Source organism: Mytilus trossulus, unplaced genomic scaffold, assembly GCF_036588685.1.
Source record: "Mytilus trossulus isolate FHL-02 unplaced genomic scaffold, PNRI_Mtr1.1.1.hap1 h1tg000085l___fragment_1__unscaffolded, whole genome shotgun sequence".
NCBI lineage: Eukaryota > Metazoa > Mollusca > Bivalvia > Mytilida > Mytilidae > Mytilus > Mytilus trossulus.
The window spans coordinates 1,239,047-1,261,276 of NW_026963295.1; the positions used below are offsets into that span (position 1 = coordinate 1,239,047).

At 30.9% G+C, this 22,230-nt stretch overlaps 1 protein-coding gene across 1 annotated transcript in view; it reads right to left on the reverse strand.

The window, feature by feature from the left end:
- The window catches only part of LOC134699833 (transient receptor potential cation channel subfamily M member 2-like), a 34,211-nt gene extending 12,282 nt beyond the window's left edge, over window positions 1-21,929 (reverse strand). The window contains exon 1 of the mRNA XM_063561243.1: window positions 21,846-21,929. Within this exon, the coding sequence (XP_063417313.1) occupies window positions 21,846-21,929 (84 nt within the window). The remainder of the gene's footprint in view (window positions 1-21,845) is intronic.
- Between the last annotated feature and the right edge of the window lie 301 nt (window positions 21,930-22,230).

Genomic DNA, 22,230 nt, shown 5'->3' on the forward strand with positions numbered 1-22,230 from the left:
CCCTAGTCGCTCACTGATTCGATAATCTGCTTGAAAATCAATTTTAGTATGGATCTGTCATTTTGGTCTTAGTAGTTTTATAAAATATTGAATAATAAATTATTCACTCAGTTTAAGTCTTTCGATCAATTTTCATAAACTGTTGTGATAAATTGAGTACTGTACAGATCATTCTGTGTTTACATATTTATAACTCAATTGTACGTTACAAAAATATAGACACACTGGTATTGTCAATATGATGACAGAAATCGAGATAACACAACGTATTTATTATTTATAACTTAAAGGATGATATTATGTTGGTCTTTGTCCATAATTTCATAGCATTGCCTAATTGGTTATGAATTTGCATTGCATCTTGTACTTACAAATACTGAATGAGAATTGAAAAGGAGTCAGGACACTGACGGCTAATTCAACTGACATACACTGAAACATTAAATACTAAGTACTCTCGGTTATCAATGAATACAATATTTAATAATCTGCGTTGGTTAGAATCAACTTTTAACAAGTGCACGTATTCATGTTAGACTGAACTAGATTTCGAACATTGAAAAATTAAATAAAGACATTAATTTTGTTCTTCTTTTTAGGATTCATAAATTATCCTCAAGAAGATTTTCAAACTGAAATATGTTAACAGAAGTATTGATCTTCCTTTGCATTATGTCTATTTCTATCTCTCGTTGCTAAAATAATGTATTGCAAAAAGTTATAAAGAATGGAGATAAATAATTTTAAATTGTTAAGCTTGAAGCTCTGTGTTTTCTAAAAAAAAACCGGTAGTATTCTACTTTTGTTTCATAAAAAAATAATCCATATTGGAGCTAATTCTTACAATAGATATGCATTAAACGTTGTGTAAAGCATGTTTAATCTTTGTGTATTAATATGAACATCAACACAACCAATGATACAAGTGATTTTTTGTTTAAACAACAGTTTTTATGTTGGAGCTTTTGAAATATTATTTATCGTAAGTAAAGATTACACCATCATTATTATTTACATTGAGTTAAATATATACGTTAAAGAAAAGTTACGTATCGGAATGGACACACAAATGACGCTTTTAGAAAGACAAAAATAAACTATTATTAATCTGAAATATGTTATGCCTTTTTTAATCAGTCTAGGTTTTCTTTTGTTGTATTTGTCATGTCACTTCTGCCGATAAGTGTTCACAGCTATTGTTCATTTTTGCATTACTTATATGCTCAAATTTACGTAAACTCAAACCAAGAACATAATATAAGGTCTCAGCCAAAATATATATTCAACACAAGGAATGAGTTAACACAATGTTATTTATGTGACAGGACATATAAATGAATGCTGAATCTGCTAAATAAAAAAAAATGACATGTTTTTTTCATATGAATTATAACCAATGAAAATAAAAAAATAATTGATTTGTTACATATTTTAAGATATCCATCTTCGTAATGCAAAGGTGTTTCTTGAAAGCAATACAATTATATTCCAAATGGGATAATTCATAGCACTTTTTAATGTATGCCAATATTTAACTTAAGGGCATCCGATATGGTTTCAAAAGAGTACACCCTTGACGCGACGTTAAGCATTTGAATTCCCGCAAAAGGTCACTTTTTTTAGACGTAATGCGTGTAATTTTTCCGTAATGAGAAACGTAATGTAGATTTTTCGATGTTCCAATTTCTGTTTCTTCCGCATCTAACTTCTACTCGAATAATATAAGTGCATTTGATTTGAACAGAATAACAGTCTGATAAAACCATAAGAAATAAAACACATTTAACCACATTAATTTTTCTAAGAGGTATTCAACAAAATATCTCTCAGGATGACTGACCCGTTTTCTGTTACTTATATAATGTATGTCAATTATCATTTTTGATATGAGGAAGGCGCTAACATAAGTGCCAGCTTAATACCAAGACTATGTCCTATAAATTAATTGATTGTTGGTTGCTTAACGTTCACTGGCAAATATTTCATGCACAAATTTTGCTTCCGTTTGTTCGTCGTAAACAAGGTACAACATATTATCCTATTGTCATGGTTGTTTTCATGATGGTCGAACGATATGTATCGATTTCTTTTTGGTGAAATTGGCGAGTAACCATAACAGGGGTGAATTTTCAGAGTCCGTGCCGTATCTCAAAAACGATTTACGATTATTGCTAAAAGCTTTACACACTTCTTACTTATATGAATCTGAAGATCTGTAAACTTTTTGAGTATGATTCAAATTTTATTTTTTAGAGTAATTGAGTTTATGAAAAAAGAGTGGATATCCAAATGTCACGTCGTATCTTAAACACTATAGAACATTATTAAATAATAAAATTCACACACTTGTAAGTTAAATTATTCTTAAGATCTGTATATTTGTTCGTGATGATTCTTTAATTATTTTTGTTTTTAAGTTCTCAGTGAAATTTTATTGAGCTACAATTTGGTATAATAGAAACCATGTTGTTATATACAAACTTCCTTTTGAGCAAGAAAAAGGAATGAGTCAGGATATACTTCTCATTACTTCATGTATTTCCGAATAAACTCTTTCAAAGAACAGTTGATATGCACTGATTTTCGAACGTGTCAATTCGATATCATTTTAATAGAAATTTTGCAAGAATTGTACACTTGAAAAATCAAATTAACCACAAGGACCGGAAGGACAAACAGAGTAATGAACGTGCGATATTTTATGTACCCCGCAATGCTGAAAAAAAATATATAGTTATAATTTACCAATGAAATTACGCATACGTAACCCTTGTCGCAATTGATTCAATTGTTTTTGCCAAATCTAAAATTGAAATAATTATGGTATAGTTTCTCTGTCTGGACAAAAGCATCCTTTAGCATATTAAATATTCTCCTTTATAAGAGTTTGTTTTGTTTTCTGACAAAAAAAAAGAAGATATGGTACAATCGCCAATGAGACAACTATCCACAAGAGACAAACATGACACAGAAATTAACAACTATAGGTCACTGTACGGTCTTCAACAATGAGAAAAGGCCATACCGCATAGTCAGCTATAAAAACTGAATTTTAAAACTGTTAAGGAGCCTCCAGATTGTATTCAATTGTTATTATTGACCCGAATATAAGTTTAATTTTATGAATAATTGTGACATTCTAAAAAGTGATTAAAACGTGAATAGAGGTATTAAAAGGAGTTTTGTAATGAAAAAGCAGCCTTTCTAACAAAACGAAAAAAAACATTCTTAGGTCAACATATGGTATGAATTAATGCATACGTTAATACACGAGTATGTACAGTACATGCATATGTATGTCAAGTTCTAAATTACCGAGTTTTAAATTTTAAAAGCCGTAAAAATTTTCAACAGTCCGTAATCACTTTTCTTGAGATATTTCTCACTTAGACCACAAAAAAGAGATATATTTATGATTTACAAGATTTTAATTCCAAAAACAATATTACCTAAATGTAGCTCTTTACAAGCAATATTTATACAATTAAAAAATTTCGCCGGTATTTTGCAGCGATAACATCGAAAAAGTCTGCCAACGACGTCGTGCACTTGAGCGCTAATATTGAAGTAACAAAGGGGGCACGATGACATATATTTGTATTTGAGATTTGGAGAAAGTATGACAAAATGGAGTTTTACTGGGATGCTAGCATCCCGTTATATTGAGATGCTGGCATCCCGTTATATTTGGATGCTGGCATCCCGTTATATTGGGATGCTGGCATCCCGTTTTATTGGGATGCTGGCATCTTGAAAAAGATGGATGCTGGCATCCAAAACTAAAGGAGTGCAGACATCGCAAAATATCCAAATGCAGTAATCTTTCAAGTTCGGTTTGATATACCGTTGGCCGAATTTCTATAGATGTACTCCAATGCAAAAAATAAAACAACAACAAAAATCCACTTTATCTAATTTTTCTATATGAGACGATTTGACCTGTGCCCGTCCGAGATTACTCTGACGTCCTACGCTCATGGGCCTAGCTTGTCTGGCAAAACAGCTGTTTGAAGTCCGAGTAATCTCGGACGCATATTTCAGTGACTTGATAAACCAGCCGTATAATGTAATTCTGATTACGTCCAGAGGGAAAATTACAGGCTTAAATGGTTAGGCAACAATGATTAATGTCAATGATTGCTAATGAGACAACTCTCCACCGGACTGAGACCAACAAATATAGCACTAACATGACTAAGCAGTTTACAGTTAAATGTCAGCATATGGCCTCCAACAATGAACAAAACTCATACCGCATAGTCATATATGAATGAGGGTCATGAATAAGAGTGAATGTAAAATTTGAAATACTATGTTTTGAAAGAAAGAAACATAACAGATTTACTGATTTCAAAATAAATTTACTCTAATATATATACATTGTACAGTCATGGGACGAAAGTGAGTTCTCACTCCAAAAATGTCCTATCATTTCAACTAAAATCGATATTTTTCAAAAAAATATATTACTGAGTAACTGTATGAGCGATTTTAATAAAATAGATACCAAAAGATGTAAAAATGTCTGAAGTTTCATTGTTACATAGTTTTATGGGTCAAGCTAGTCTTACAAATATGCCTCGGAGTCATCTTTTCATAAATGATTTTAAGCTGATATTTTCGTGATTTGTTTCTTTTTTTTTGTTGTAAAAACGAACCTCGGTGGAAGCTTGATAATAAAAGAAATACATAGCAAATTTGCAAAATGAATGAAAAGAAAATACGAAAATTAGGGAAAATGTAAATATTGCTACAAGAGTTTTGTGTTCCAGGACTAGGCTAAAAAAAAAACAAAAAAAAACACAAATTAATGTGCACCCTTAGATGGGAATTAAATCTCACGAAAGTCACTAAATACATGTAGGATGAATTTCTAAAAAAAAAAAACTTCGACGAAATTGAACACTTCTCTCCCTTTCATAATGTACAGTATAGACCTGGATGTTATTCCATAAAAAATCAATTGAACTAGTGGTTCATATGTGTTTTGAATAGTTTTTAACGACTACGCAGAAACAACAGGCATATATTGGTGTGGAAAACTTTATTTGAAAGAAGTTTAAATGAAGATTTTCTTCGAATAATAATGCGTTTTCTCGTAGGGAAGGGGGTGTGCAAGTATTTTAATATCAGCCTCGACTGAAAAAGCAATATTTAGATTTAATTCTACATCATTATGATATCATACATGAATATTTACATTCTGTTCCCTAGTGCTGTGATGTTACAACGAAAAATTATTTTTGATAATCTTTCATATAATTATTTTTTCTCTTTTCAGCATTTGTAAAGAGTAAAGAAGTAGCTTCACCTTTCTGGTTACTATTTATGGGTTGTGTATTAATGTATCGCAACACTTTACTTTATAGTTATTGGACAGGTTAAACTCAGACGACGAATCATCCAAACAGCACCAGATCATTTGCGATTCCAGCTGATTTCAGATTACTAGCAATACATGATAATAGAAAATTTGAAAGTTTCAGTTCGTGTAACTGATTTGATTAAATGATTAACAAATATTGAAATACAGAAAAAAGATACAAGTTTAATAATGATTGTAATAAAGAAAATGTAATTTGTGTTAATGAAATGAAAGACTCCAGTACTAAAAGATGCTGACATGATGTACTGACACATTGGAAGATGTATACAGCTAGTCCAGATATACTGACAATATTCAGTACGTACAGATCAAAGACACTGCACCAGTATCGATAATAGATTTTTTTTAATATTGCATTGTGGTATATGTTTTATGGTATACAGACAATAGTGCGGAAAACAAATCTCCTTACTTTATACATTAAATGCACCTCATATTTAGCATCTTCATAAAGGTACAGTCACCAATCTGTTTTGTAGAGTGTATTTCCTGAATGACTTAGTTAATCAGACATTCCAAAGGTTGATGGTCATTGGGCAAATTCATTTGATTGATAATGTGCAATACAAAATGAGCAGCATTTTTTTTTTAAATTTGTGCAAATCATAATTCGTCGTTTGGCTTCTAAAATGTTGTAAATTACAAATTTGTCAAGAAAAAAATATCTCACAAACAGGCTTTGAAAATTGTGGCAAAATGCATGCTTCCAAAATGTCATATGTGAACATGGACATTTTTGTAGATAGCAGTAGAATAAAAACTTTGACATTTCTTGATTATCAAAGAACTTAAAATATTTTCACAGAAATAAAGAAATGTACAATCTTTTTTTCCCAAAGCCATTCTACAACGATTTTCAAGTTTTCATACAACATTTTGGAAGCAAACTTTACAAATAACTGACATTGGCAATTTTGTAATATGTCTTATTTCACACATTTTTATTGGTCTAACTGCATGCTATTTTGTAATACCATAGATTTCCTCCCACTCAAACCATTGGTGTCAAAAAGTATTTTTATGTGTGATTGTCCTGTAAAAAAAGAACCTTGTCCAGTAAAACAGAATGTCCAGTTGATTTCTGAAAGCCTTGACAACTACTTAACTTGATATGATTTCAGCCGGCAATTGCATTCAAGTTATTTTCAAAAAAAAATATTTTATGAACATTTGAAACATGAGCAGATTTGAAAATTGTAGTCCTGATGTCATCATATATAAATGTATTGTCTCGAGACCATTATACATGTAGTCAATAACATGTATACATCATGTCTTTCATAATGGTAAAATAACATTAACATTGGCTAGTTATTTTAAACTTACCGGTAGTACAATGACATAGTTTTATAAATATCAAATTGTTAGCACCAACATTCACATGGTAAACTAGCACTTTACAATTCAGACTTATATTGTTGGTCAAGTATACATTTCACACTCTGATCTATGATGTCACATTCTCATTATGCATTAAACTGGCCACTGGACATGAACAAATACAAACAATATAATCTTCCCGGCATTCATCAGTAGCTTTTTTTTTATGTTTACTTGATTGTTTTCGTATGCATTCAACACACATCAAAACCTTAGGAAATGTACTGGGTGTTATATTGGTGGCTAAATACTAAAATCAATTGATTAGGAAGCAGCATTTTAATTCGTATTTCATAATGAAAAAATGTACATGTCTGCATGGTTGTGATGCCAGAATCCCTATATCTTGGGTTGCCAGCATCCGGATATTTTGGGATGTCAGCATCCCGATATTTTGGGATGCCAGCATCCGGATATTTTGGAATGCCAGCATCATGATATATTGGGATGCCAGCATCCGGTTATTTTGGGATGCCAGCATCCAGATATATTGGGATGCCAGCATCCGGATATTTTGGGATGCCAGCATCCAGATATGTTGGGATGTCAGTTTCCGTATATGTTGGGAAGCCAGAATCTATAAATAATTGGAAGCCAGCATCCAAACGTTGAGGTATTCAATGGACTTCAATATGAAATTAAAAGAATTACATCAGCATCTATCAAAGGTGGAGATGCAATTTTAATTTTGTTCTTCATTATCCGCAGACGCTTTTCTTAAATATGCCATATACAGAAATAAGAACTGTTTTGATACAAAACAATTTCACAACTAAAAAAATTATTAATAAAATCGAGAGAGCATCCATAATCTTTGAGAACCAATAAAATCTATAATGCAGCATCTACTATTCATAGAAATAAATGAATCAGTATAATTTTTTGTAAAATGAGCATATGTTGGTACTAAAACAAATGCAATACAGTAGAAATATTCCAAATATGGAACATGGCCGTAACATTTTCTCTGGACATTGAAATATTTAGTAGAATACAACATAATTTTACCTTAAAAGTTCAAAAATTGTCATTAATTATCTTTTAGCATATAAGAATTACCAATTTTAGTTGAGAACTCATTGTTTTGAAAACTGATTTTCAAATGATTATGAATTTTCAAACGACGGGACATAACTGATATTGTTTAAACTATAAAAAAACGTACCTTTAGATTTGTTGTGACTCTATTTTTGGCTTTTTCTGTGTTTGGTATGGAAAAAAATTGAAACTGTCTAGGGTCACAAATTATTGTTTCATTCGTCTCCATGTTTATATTGAAAGCATGCCGTTTCTGAAAATATCAGAAGATATATATATGTTATAAACGTTAACATGGTAGAAATAGGCAAAAATAAAAGTTAAATACAACGAAACGTTATCGAGTCATTCGGGATAATGTTTACATCAGTTAGATTTTCAGGTTTTATCAACCCCTGTTTGTTTATTTCGTTCCGGTCTGACCCAAAACGCTTTTCTGAAGGGTATACATTAACGTGTTTATTTATTCTTTTTCGTTAATCGTGTTGAAAAAGGTGAGATAATAAACAAAAAGCCACGGAAAATACTCTGTTGAAATATACTCTGTTAATTGCCTTGTAAGCGAAAGGTTTAGCTAGTCACACAACTAGGTTCAATCCATTATTTATTTTCTTAAAATGCCCCGTGCGAATTCATCAATATACCAACTGTTATCAAAACTTCCGTTTCTGTGTATTTTGCCGTTTGATGTATGTTGCACAACAGTGATTCTGTTGTTCTGTTATTATCCTTTAATAGTTGGTATGTTTCTCTTGATTGTATTTTGTTACCCGAATTTGTTTTCTAATATTCAATTTATGACATTTGAATAACTGTATTATACTGTTAACTTTATTATTGATTCTAAAGCTTTTTTGTAAATCACATCATGTCTCAAACTAGATGAAAACAATAAAACTGAGGCTGATTAAGTAGGAAGAAAAAATCGATTCCTTTAAATTGCTATTTTTTAAAGTCTTGTCTATTGCTTAACGTTTAATTTTGAGTCGCGAAAACATTTCTAAAATGATTACTTGAAAATAGTGAAAACTTAAACTTGGAATTTAGCAATTGAAAAAAACATTTCTACGAATAACTTAAAGTTAACTTTCATTTTTATTTTCAAATCTTTTGAAAAGCTAACAAATATACAAAAAGTGTCAATTATAAGACTTACCAGCTATGGTGAATATTGTAATGTTCAGATCATTCGTTAACAAATTCAGTACAGCTCAGTAGTTTTTCAGACAATACAGAATGTTATTAAAAGTCAATGACAACTACTGAAAAGTCTAAAAATAGATTAAAGAGATCATCATTCAAAAAGGTAATATCACAAAAGTACTGAACTCCGAGGAACAGTTAAAAAGCAAAGTCCCTATTCATAAGACAAGATCAAAGCTCAAACACATCAAATGAATGGATAAAAACTGTCATATTTCTGAATTGGAATATGCATTATCTTGTATACACAATGGTGACCTAAACCTGGTTTAAAGCTAGCTAAACTTATCCCTGGTATGACAGTCGCATCATATTCAATTATATTGACAACGATGTGTGTACAAAACAAACATACATAATAGGTTAACAAATAAGGAATGTAAAGGTTCAGCCGTCAACAATGTGTTATAATCTTGGTTACTATAAAAACAAGCAAATAAGCAACAACAAATGGTAGTTTTTAACGAACTTGCCTGGCCATACAGCCGTTAACGGTCGGAAAAAAACTTACAATAAAGAAGCTTAGTTGTTATATAGACCAATAGATATTGGAAGATGTGGAGTTAGTGCCAATGAGATAACTGTCCATCCAAACAACAATTCAAAAAATAAGTAAACCATTACAGGTCAATGTACGGCCTTCAAGTTTATTTGATATAAGCAAAAATATAGTACAAGAACACAATGACGGGATGTACAGAGACACGTCATATACATATCAAAGAAACACCATAAACAAGAATCTGTTCATAGTACATGGAAGCCACATCTGCATCTGCACTATCATTTTCTTTTTTCAATAAACCATGAAAATGGTTGGAAATCTCTAACTTGGTATTAAAATGACATGAACATGTGTTATAAGTTTAAGATCGATTGGACTTCAACTTCATCAAAAACAACTTCGACTAAAAACTATAACTTGAAGCGGGACAGACGGACAGACGGACAGATGAACGGACGAACGAACGAATGAACAAACGGTCGGACCGATCCACAAACAAGAAAGTATTATGCCTGTAAACGGATGTAAAAATGCATATACACAAAGCACATTAGCAAAATGAAAGACAAGAATACAAAAATGTACAATAACGGGATGTATAAGTACAAATCCACGTCAAACGCATCGAATAAATACCAAAAGTCATGCAGACAAGGCACATACACAAACATGACAGACACTAGTACATGAAAAAGGTAAAGTAATCAAATTAACGAAATAAACACTGATTCATGTGAGTTCTATTGCACATTACCATTTAACACTAATGGATAACGCTTGCAAGTACTTGGCCAATTAAGATTGTATTGTACTGTTAAATGTTTTATAACAATGAGCTCAATAATACATACAATATTCATTTAAATGCTTCGTTTGGCAAAACAATTAAATGACATATGATATTTATTTTGTGATTACATATTAAAGGGCCCAAGTTGCAATAAATACTACGTTAGCAATATAAACTGAATAGGGTTATACTGCTTTATACTGTACTTTTTTAATTAAGTTTTAGTACAAAACTTAATTCGACAACCTTTGCATGTAAATAATATTTTGACAATTTCGAATGCTTTTCCAAACACGTAAACATTTAAATTCCTTTATATAAAACATGTCTAATGCCACTTCATAGAAACTACTAATAAAGCTAAAGTTGGTAAAATGTGTTCTCTGATAAACACTCACATTTTTTTTATACATGTAAGTAGTCGTATCTTACTGAAATTAAGGAAGTATTCTTCTGACTAATCAGTTTCGTTCAGTCTCATTGAAATCTCGTACTTGAATTATTTACAAAACATGTGATACAAGTTGAAAATATCAATGAATTAAAAATACTATAATCAAACATAACTCTGTGAAAAATGTGTATTAACAAGGAATGGTTTTTGAGTAATCCAGTTTTCAAATTTTACGATCAATCAAGTCAGTCTTTTTAGCCAAAACTGTGGGAAAACGGGTTAGGGATACAAAAAATTATTTTACAATAATCATGTACATCATTTTGGTCTTTTCAAATTTCTTAGATATGATTTTTTCAATCATTTATAACAAAAAAGTTGGTAATATGCATTGTGTTCTTAAAACTGCGAAAAATCACAAAAATACAAAATTGACAGCATGGTAAATTTTACACAAAAAAGCGTCAAAATATGACAAAACTTTCATATATTAACACCTACCTATAGTTTTATTAAAATGATATTTATTCAGATTGGTCCAATTCATCTTTATAGAAAGTATGACAAAGTTTAATTGTGGAACTGTGATTTTGTTTACGATAATAGCCCAAAATAGGTAAAAATCGATGTAAAATGTGAAAATCATCAAAATTTGGCATTTTCATAGGGCCGTAGCAAATAAAGAAGTGCACCACCATATGATTTTTTCTTCACCGATTATGTTATAGTCTTATCAACCCAAAAATCACGTGAAAAAAAGTTTAATTCTAGAAATGTTTGGCTCCTCATAGGTGTACATCCTTAAATATCCTTTATACTTTCTTAGTACTAAGAATAACATAGAATTTATTCACAATTACTAGTATTTTTTTTGTTCACTAGATATGCATAGTTATCATATTTACTAAAAACGTGTGTAAATAAAAAAACTACAGAAACAAAATTAATACTTACATTTTACCTTCTTCTAGCTGTTTAAGTAAAAAGAAATTACATGACTTCGGTGAAATATTTAAAGTACAAAATACATTTGTTTTTTCTTAACAAAATGCAGAATAAAATTTACTGGAATAGCTCTGAATAACCTGGAAATGCCACTTGTTACTACTAAGTACGATATAAGGCACTGAATAATGTATTTTTCATGCATAACTGATGCATCCTATGAAATTTTACTTCATTACTTTACAATTTCAAGATACATACATGTTTATGTAGGTTTTACAGTCAGAAAATTGCAAATAAAATTGAGAAAAGGAATGGGGAATGTGTCAAAGCGACAACAACCCCACCACAAAGCAGACAACAGCCAAAACCTAACCATGGGTCTTCAATGAAGCAAGAGACTTCCGCATCCGTAGGCGTTCTTCGCCTGGCCCCTTAACAAATGTGAATACTTATTCAGTGATAATGAACGCCATACTAATTTCCGAATCATACACAAGAAACTAAAAAAAATCATACAAGACTATCAAAGGACAGAGGCGGGGTTAAGCATGTTTTTTTGAGATCTCAACCCACTCCCTTCATCTCTAGTCAATGTAAAAAAAACGCACTAGTTCGCACAATAAAACTCAGTTTAAGAGAAGTTCGATTCCAATGTCAAAAAAGGAAACTAAAGAAAATTTACAAAATAAAAATAATACACAAAAAACATCATACTACTAGCATTTACTGAAATGCAAGCTATAGACCTCAATTAAACTGATTGAAAGATTATGTCTTCATCATATCAATATTAGGCACAATACCTCCTATTTGGGGTTTAGTATTATACCATCATGAAATATTTGAGAGGAACATAACTTTGTAATTGAGAATGGAAATGGGGAATGTATCAAAGAGACAACAACCTGACTATATAAAAAACATCAACAGAAGGTCCACAACAGGTCCTAAATATAACGACAAATTCCCGCACCCGGAGGCGTCCTTCAGCTAGCCCCTTAACAAATATATACTAGTTCAGTGATAATGAACGCCATACTAATTTCCAAATTGAACACAAAAAACTAAAATTAAAGAATACAAGACTAACAAAGACAAGAGGCTTCTGACTTGGGACAGGTGCAAAAATGCGGCGGGGTTAAACATGTTTATGAGATCTCAACCCTCCCCCTATACCTCTAGCCAATGTAGAAAAGTAAACACATAACAATACGAACATTTAAAATTCAATTCAAGAGAAGTCCGAGTCTGGTGTCAGAAGATGTAACCAACGAAAATAAACAAAATGACAATTATACATAAATAACAACAGACTGCTAGAAGTCAACTTACATGCCAGCTCCAGACTTCAATTAAACTGATTGAAAGATTATGATTTCATCTATGAATATCAGACACAATCCTTCCAGTTAGCGGTTTAGTATCATACCATCATAACATATATGAGAAGAACATAACCCGTGTCACGCCAGCAACTGTTTTTTTTTTAAATAAATGTGTTTAGTTCCGATGCGAATACCCTATAAGTGAATCAATATTAACGCCAAAATATGCAATCTTTAATGACCTGACAACAGTATCGTAACAATATCCCTTCTAAATAAGTCTATGAAAATATTTTGTTAGTTTTTGCGGTGAATACTGACATTGTTGTGCTTTATAAAGAATATTTCCATAAAAAAAATGGATGTGAAATACCTAAACGTATAAGAAGTCTGCATGTTGAGCTATATCTACGAATGATGTCCTTTTACCGATGGTAAAATTTAGTAAATGTTTTGACTAGTTTGTGATATCGAAAACCCTGGTGTGATTATGTCTCAGTAATACATAAATTTCTCTCGTTATAATCTAAAATATTGTTAAATACACGAGCGAATCGTACAAGTTAAGATATATAAACACCGTAAGATGGTGACAAGAGAACGTCACCATCTAAACATTGATAATTAACGATAGGAAATGAAACATCGTCTCTTTTATCATAAATTTTAGTATTAACCCTTTAACATTCAAGGGTTTTTAACCTTTTCTTCCCGAATAAAGGATATCTGGTTTCAATCAATTGCACATTTCGATAAAAAGCTCACTCAAAGGACAAGTTAGACTCATCTGATAGATAATTGACCAAGGTTTCAGGAAAACTTGATTTAAGGAAAATAATTCTTACATTGGTCACGTGATATCTCTCAAAAGTCACGTGACATGCTGAATTAAAGTGACAAAAATGTACAAATCAAGCGGAAAAGCGGTTTTACAGACATTTAGTGACAAAAATAGAACATAGTTTTAGTGTTACATTAATGCATGAAGACTTTCGGCAACGTTATCGGTGAAAACTTAAAAAGAAATATGCAAAATCTGTCTGATTGGTAGAAATATCAAGACTCGAAACACCGGAAACACCGGAAACACCGGAAAACAGTGGATTTTTTGAGAATTTTTGTCATAGTCAAATAAATGGCCCAAGTTTATGTTAAAGATGTACTATTCATAACTGCTTACAGAATGAGGCTTTAGGAAAGAATTTTGAGTAAATATTGAATGAAAATCTGGTATTATTGAGTGCCCAGGCTAAGAATGTAACAAAAACAGACTGAGGGGAGAAAAAAAGGGGGGGTAAAATTTTCTTTTTGATGTAATCATGTATATCAGTTGTCTTAATTGAAATTGAAAGTTAAGTTAAGTTACATTTAATATAGGAATTTATTTTTTCATCCTCCGGCAGTGAGGTTTGAACACCCGACCATCCGGGTGTAAGACTGTGCATCTTTCCACTGAGCCACAGAAACCATTGGAAAACTTATGAAATTTAAGCATATAAGTCACCTTCTCTGTAAGACTAGAAATTAATTTTGGGAGAACATAATCCAACTTCGTTTTCTTAAGAAGCTATTTTTTGAAAATTATTATTTTTTTCAAGCAAATTTGTATGAAAGTTATTCGGAAATGTTCGTTTTTTCGTCTATATGTCACTATTTCTATACCTTAGCAATACGATATCCAACACCCTCATAACCAGACACTAAAGAAACAAAGATTTGTTATTGCTATTTCGACTTGGCTAACAATTTTTAACACATTTTAGGTGTTCTCATCTCTTTTGCTATAAAAACTGACAAAACAAAACATGAAAATTCCGTGTAATTTGAGTTTGTTTCAGTGTTGATACTCTATGAATCAGATTTTTTGTATGTGTATGGGTTTTACTTACAGTTTTGATAGTATTCTTGTAAATGACCACGGCACAGTTATCAAAATTGTCATTTTAAAACAAAAAACAGCAACAATTTGTCTTGTGACATTTTGTGAAAATATTCTATTTAAAAATGAAAATAAAACAGTTTTCCCCAAAACAATTCTTGTCAATATAGGGCAAATTGACATAATGCATTGCATTTTGGTGGTTTCAGACACCAAAAATCAAGTTGGTGGTATACTGATCTTCAATTTGAGCCCACAACCACATATGTACGTCAAAAATTGTCAACGATACAACACTTCATGCAAACTACTCCGCCACAAATTAAGCTTATCGGTCAAATTGACCGGACGAACGTTAAAGGGTTAAGAATCGTTCTTAACCCTTTAACATTCAAGGATTCTTAACCTTTTCTTCCCGAATAAAGGATATCTGCTTTTAGTAAATGATATAGATGTCAAGATCGAGAAATGGGCAGTGGTCATTGTTAGTATTAGCTTTATTTAAAGTAAGTTCAAAGGATAAATTTCTTTAGTATACATACTGAAGACGTCATTATTGAGAACCAAAATGTCATCCAAATATCTAAAACTATTATTAAATTTGTTTATCAGATGTTGTTTCGATGGGTCTTTGCTGATTTTTGTCATAAATTGTAACGCATAGCAATACAAAAACAGGTCCGCAATAAGTGATGCACAGTTAGTTCCCATTGGAATCCCGATAACCTGACGATATACGGAATCTCCGAAGCGAACACAAATATGTTCTAGTAAAAATGCAAGGGCATATATACATGTAGTATCCAACTGACATAGTTTTTTTGTTTATTGCTACATTTTGTTTGAATGACAAGGATTTTTCTTTAAATACACATATTACTTTGAAATATTTAAACATTTGCTTTGAATTACTTGATAAAACTTCGAGTATTACTTCAGATTACTAAAAATGATATCTTGAATATACGATATCAATTACTTAAATGATCAAAATATCTTTAAGCTAGCATTTTTATATAACTGTCATAATATAAACTTGGTGTTACTAAAATTAATAGTTAAAAGGGTACTTTAGTGTATTATATTTCCAGAGGCCTTTCTATTTGAAACTGAAAAAAATATTCAGCAAATCAGAATTAAGGTTCCATTTGACTTTGATAAGCTATTTTTTAATGGCTTGAACGCATAACGATTTGAAATGGAACAAACACATAACTGCGGTTATTGAAACTCATACATTATTGACAAGAATAAAAGGAAATGAGAAATTTACAAAAAAGACATGTTGTGGCTATTCATATTCCTGGTTACTCTTTGTTTACTATTTCAATTAGATGAAAATGAGGCACAAAGAGTTGCTACGGAGGTAGCCCATGTTAACTCTACAATTAAATATAAAAGTGTCTTACATTATACATTTTAAATTGTTCTTACAAAGTCAGAAATCGTACAGTTGCTGTCCATTCATTTGATTTGCTTTATCATTTGATTTCGCCATTTTATAAGGAACTTTTGTATTCAATTGACCTCGAAGTTCAGTATTTTTGTGATTTTACTTTTTACAAGCGATAACAAAATACTTACAATACTAAATAAAAAACAATATATATCAACAGAATCACCAGCCCAGTAGTCAGAACTTTTGTGCTGACATGAATTATTATTGATATGGTTATATTTATAAATGTGCAACTGTTCACAAAACGTTTAATTTTTGAAAAAATAAGGCTTTTCTATCTCAATCATAGATAACCTTAGCTGTATTTGGCAAAACTTTTAGTAATTTTGCTCCTATTGGCTCTTCAACGTTGTACTTATGATGGCCTTTTTAACTTTTTTGAATTCGAGCGTCACTAATGAGTCTCATGTAGACGAAACGCGCGTCTGGAGTATATACAAAATTTACTCCTGATATCTATGATGGTTTTTTCTTCTATTATTAAAAGAGATACTAAACGCGAATTAAAATAATTGCATACTACAATAAGAAGCATACTCATAATGTAAGGCAAAAGAATCAATAATTATGTATACATACATAAATTAGATGTATTTACAGTCTTTTCATTGGTAATGTTGGTTAAAAATATTACTTTTATTTTCAAAGTTGTTAATTTTCATGGCGACACGCCCACTCTGACGTTGTGTATTCATACGCCAACATTTGTGTACATTGTTTTTGTTAATACAAATAATATAAAAAGTTCTTTAAAGTCTGATTTTTGATTGAATTTATGTATAATGAATGGTAATAATTTATTTTGAATTTATTGAACCATGAAATTAAATTTTGACTCTTCATATTTTATATAATCCGCATCGCTATGTGAAGAGTCAAACATAAGTTTTATGGTTCAATAAATTAAAAAAAAAAATAGTTGCCATTCAATAAATAAATTTACTTAGGATATATTAAAAATACTTGCATTTAATTACTAGCTATTTACGTACAATTGCTAGTATTTACTCCTTTTTTCTGATTACATTTTTACTTGTTTTTTTAACTTGATTCGAGTAACAACAATAGTTCTTTTAAGTAAAATTAGTAATGCATTGTTTTGAGTGCATCAATGTGACGTTATTCCAAGACCAAACTTCTTGTGATATGGTTTGAAGTATGGAACGGTCCTTAGTATGATAAGGTTATAATACTCTCAAACGGTACAGAAATGTTCTTCTTCCAAATAGGAAATAATATAATAATCAGGGTGGCTAACATACCTACAGAAGGGATTATTAGTTTACATGCTTTTTAAGTCGAGCAGCCAAAACCAATACATCGCTTATAGAATGTATATGTGTGTGCTATATTCCCACATGGACATACTTTTTTTATATATTATTATATGGTTTATTCTCTCATTATTTTCATATTTTAGCTTTGGTATAAACCATATCAAATTATGATCTTTATCTATTAACAGAAGACTTGCTTATGTTTAGATTTTAAATGTAATAACTGAAACGAAAAGGCGAAGAGGTACAAAATGGGATATTCGAATTCATAAGTCGACAATCAATTTCTTGTCTGTATCTTTTAAAAGAATCAGACTTTTTTAAGGTGAAGCACTATACCAAACTTACCACTGGGTCGATTTTCTTATCCCAGGCATAGCCGTATTTGGCACAACTTTTTGAAATTTCGGATCCTCAATGCTCTTCAACTTTGTACGTGTCTGGTTTTATAAATATTTGTTATCACTGATGAGCCTTATGTAGACGAAACACGCGTCTGGCGTACTAAATTATAATCCTGGTACCTATGATAACTATTTACCTCCCTTAATATTTATTTAACCGATAGATTTATGCTGCATTTATGGTAGATGTTTTCAATGTTATGAATACTATTCTAAAAACTTTAACAGACACGTAAAAGATGCACGTAACAGATGCAGTTGCTTCATTTCAACCAGGAATCACATTTATTGTATCGATTTGTTATCTGTGGTTAATTTGACTATTTGTGTATTGCCATTGTTGTTATTACTTATGATTCAATACGCTTGACGTACTTTAAAAAAAGGACTCATCAGTGACGCTCAGATTAAAATCGTTAGGAAATCAAACAAATACAAATTTGAAAGGCATTGGGGACCCAAACTACAAACAAGCTGTGCCAAATACGGTAAGTAAAATATGCCTGGAATAAGAAAATCCTAAGTATTTCGAATGATTGATACTTTTGCAAACAGAAATTTTATAAACATGACATTATAATTCATAATCATGTCAACACTGAAGTGGTAGCTATTGGGCCTGTTATACACTCTGGAATTGAAAAATATCAGGACTTACATACGTGTCCAATTAATAAAAAAAAATGGTGTATGTTGCTTTGAGCTGCTTGCGCATAACATCGAGGCTTGCAGGAAAAAAATTGCCGACGTTCAAAAACATAACTATACACTTTCATACATGCACATGTAAATGCTTAATTTTAAATCCTTCACATGATCACATTCATATTGTATTATGCAAAGCTAAAAAATATATACTCACATTCTAGTATATCATTCCTAATTCAGAGTGCATCTTCAATGACACAATTATAGAAATCGATAACACATTTACAATTATCTATATTTTTTCATGATTCAGCAAAACAAATCTAAAGTGTCTAACATTGATTTCAAAACGAGTTAACACTGACTCTTATGTTTTCCAAAAGTATTAATTCTTAAATGTATTGTTCTTAAATTGAAAGGATTTGTAACAAATATTTGTTTTATCTGCAGTAAATAAATTGAATAAATAATTTAAATACCTAACGGCGATATTGTAAGTTTAAAACAATAAAAATATTCGATTAAAATGTTGAAAGCCGTTCTCGGTCACACTCTGTTTTGACGTTATTTATGGTCGGAAGACATTTTTACAAAGTTAATCACTCAGTTGAAGTATCTTGATCTACATTGAAAAGCATGTGATTTATCGATACACTTTTTCATTTTAACCGCACGTTTTGAAATGTTCATGGAAAAAGTGTGAAGATATTTAAAATGTAAAGGGGATAGACACAAACATAAAACCATTCAGATATTCTTTCGCCAAATTAGTAAGTCAATGATGCAATTGCTTAACATATCACACTACACAATGAATGTTCTGTAAACCATGAAAACAGGGTCTAAAATGTAATCTGTACATTTATTCGTACAATTGTTTTCATACATTAAATGATACACATAAATGATTTTTGTTTTCAGTTTAATTCTGAGAAGTATGTTCATACATGTGTTGATGAGATATATTTTTTTTTTCTACTGTTATCATCGTTAATATTTTCTAAACCAATTATGCAATTAAAGGTGCGGAATTTGAATAACAGACTTGTCACTTGTTTTATATACCATATATTGAATGATACATGGTCCGTGTAACACTTGAACCAAATATTCAAAATTTTAAAATTAAAAAAATACATATTTAAGCAAGATTTGAAAATACTAAATTGAACGTAAAGTTTTGATCATTTCGATTTTTGAAAGATTGAAATTAAGATTTTTGGTTAAAATGGTAAAATAAGAACGTGTAAAACTAGACCATCTGTATCATGAGCGCGGTTAAAACTTTTTCGAGGGTTTTTAATATTTGATAACTCCAGAGGTCTGCATTAGAAGATCATGAAGATTCAATTTGAAATATGATCGAGAAGCAATGATATACTTGTGTAGATGTGTCAAGTACATTAAAGACCAGTTTAAATATAACAACATGTTTGTATTTGAGTTATTTAGAAATATATAGCTGTTGGATACAAACGATTTCTGCAAAGCACTGTACAAGCATACATTTCTATAAATAGTAACTATTTGACCGAGGTCAGTCCAGAAACATATAATTTCATAGCTAAAATAGTTTCACTTTCGTAGTATCGCAACCTTTGATTATATGTATTTATGCGTTAGTATATTTAAACTTAAGACAAAAAACGCACAATACTTGAATTGATGTAAACAGTGCCTCCGTACAATAGCATGCACCATGTACATATTATATACTTTGATTATTCACTACATATTGGTCATCACAGGCACACATTATGCAATTATTTTTACCTCGAAAAAAGGACAAAATAAAACAAGACATGTAAGATATTTCGGTTGTAAACGGGAAACTAAACGCTAAAATTTACGACAAAAGAGACGATTTTTCGTTCCCTATTGTTAATTTTCCATTTTTAGATGGTGATGTTCCTTTAGCACCATCTTACGGTGTTAATATTTCACAACTTGTTCGTTACGTCCGTGTCTATTGTAATGTTTTTGATTTTAACGAAGGCAACCTATGTATTACTGGTAAATTATTAAACCAGGAAAATCGTTACCAAACATTAGTTAAAACCTTTCCTAAATTTTTCCATAGATATAAAGATTGTTTGTGTCTGTTGGTTTTTTGTTTTCGAGATGTAAAAAGCATCGAACAATGCTGTTAAAGGTAAAATAACAAAAAAAAACTCTTCTAAAATTAAAAACTGAAAGTCCACACTCAAATAGCAAACTCAAAAACTTAAACATGTTCAACGAATGAATATACAGCCGTTATATTCCTGGCGTAGTACAAACAATGTAGAAAAGAGTGTATTACACCTGGTTAAAAACCAGATAACCCCTTTTTATATTACAGACGCATAATAATCGATTATTTTGTTAATGTACAAACAAAACAAATAAACATAATATACTGTCAAAAAAGTCAAAAATGTGAATAATGTCATCACCGTATCACAACTTTATACATAAAAACAAGGTTCTTAGACAAAGCACAACTGCAAAAACAAAAGACACTGCAATGACTGTTAATATAAAATTCGAGAAATAAGTCTTAAGTCTTAACATGAGCATGATGAGATAGAGGGAGCAATTGCTGGTGTTTTTTATTTCTAGCTTTGCAGATATGCTTACCTGAACTCCAACATTAATGTTCATTCGAAGATGTAGGCAAGGAGAGGCGCATAGTTCGTTCCCATAGGTTTTCCGACATTTTGGTGAAAAAGTCTATCTACTCAACAATTATGTCGTCAATACGAAATTCCGGCGTACTGATAATTTATTCCTCTGTTTAAAATTTATTTCACTATCAAAAAAAGCTGCCTTATTTCGTGCAATAGTAATCCTTCCATTTTATTGCGAAATGCAATACGGATAAGTATTTTAGACGAATTTTTAGTTTCAAAAGGTGAATCGTGGAATACAGGGTTGGACATGTTGAAAAATCAAAAGTTTTGATTGATCCAAAATCATACAAGAAGAGAAATTTAAAAAGACGTTTTCAATAGATTTTGTAGAATCTTAAAATGTGTACAAATGTGTACATTTATATAATACCACTACGCGAGTAAAAGTATTACAGTATTAATATATAGACTCTCTTCTACTGCGAACATAATGGTTGCCAATCTAATGGACATTAAGTTATTTTTTGAATGCTTATCAACATCTTTTCCCGGAACCTTTTTATGACAGATGATGTACTTTCGAAACGACGCACATACAATTTCTGATCCATCCTCAAAACTTAAAGTCTGATGGTTAGCTTGAGAATAATCGTATTCTATGTGTGCCAAGTCTCCATCCATGTCATAATCAGGTTGGGAACAACCCCTCAATGTTATAAATATTCCTTTTATGAGGGTTCAATTTGATTTATATATCTTTTTGAAAAACACACTTTTTAGTACACAAAGGGCCCATTTTCCCCCAAAGAACAATACATCTATCTAGTATTAAATGGTCAAAATATGTCCAAGAATTTTGTAATATTCCTGGACATCAACATATATCAATTTCTGTTATATTATTCAAAATAAGTTGACCCCTATTTTAGAAAAGTGGTTTCAAATGTAATGAACTTCCTCCTTTTAGATTAAAAATGCTTAA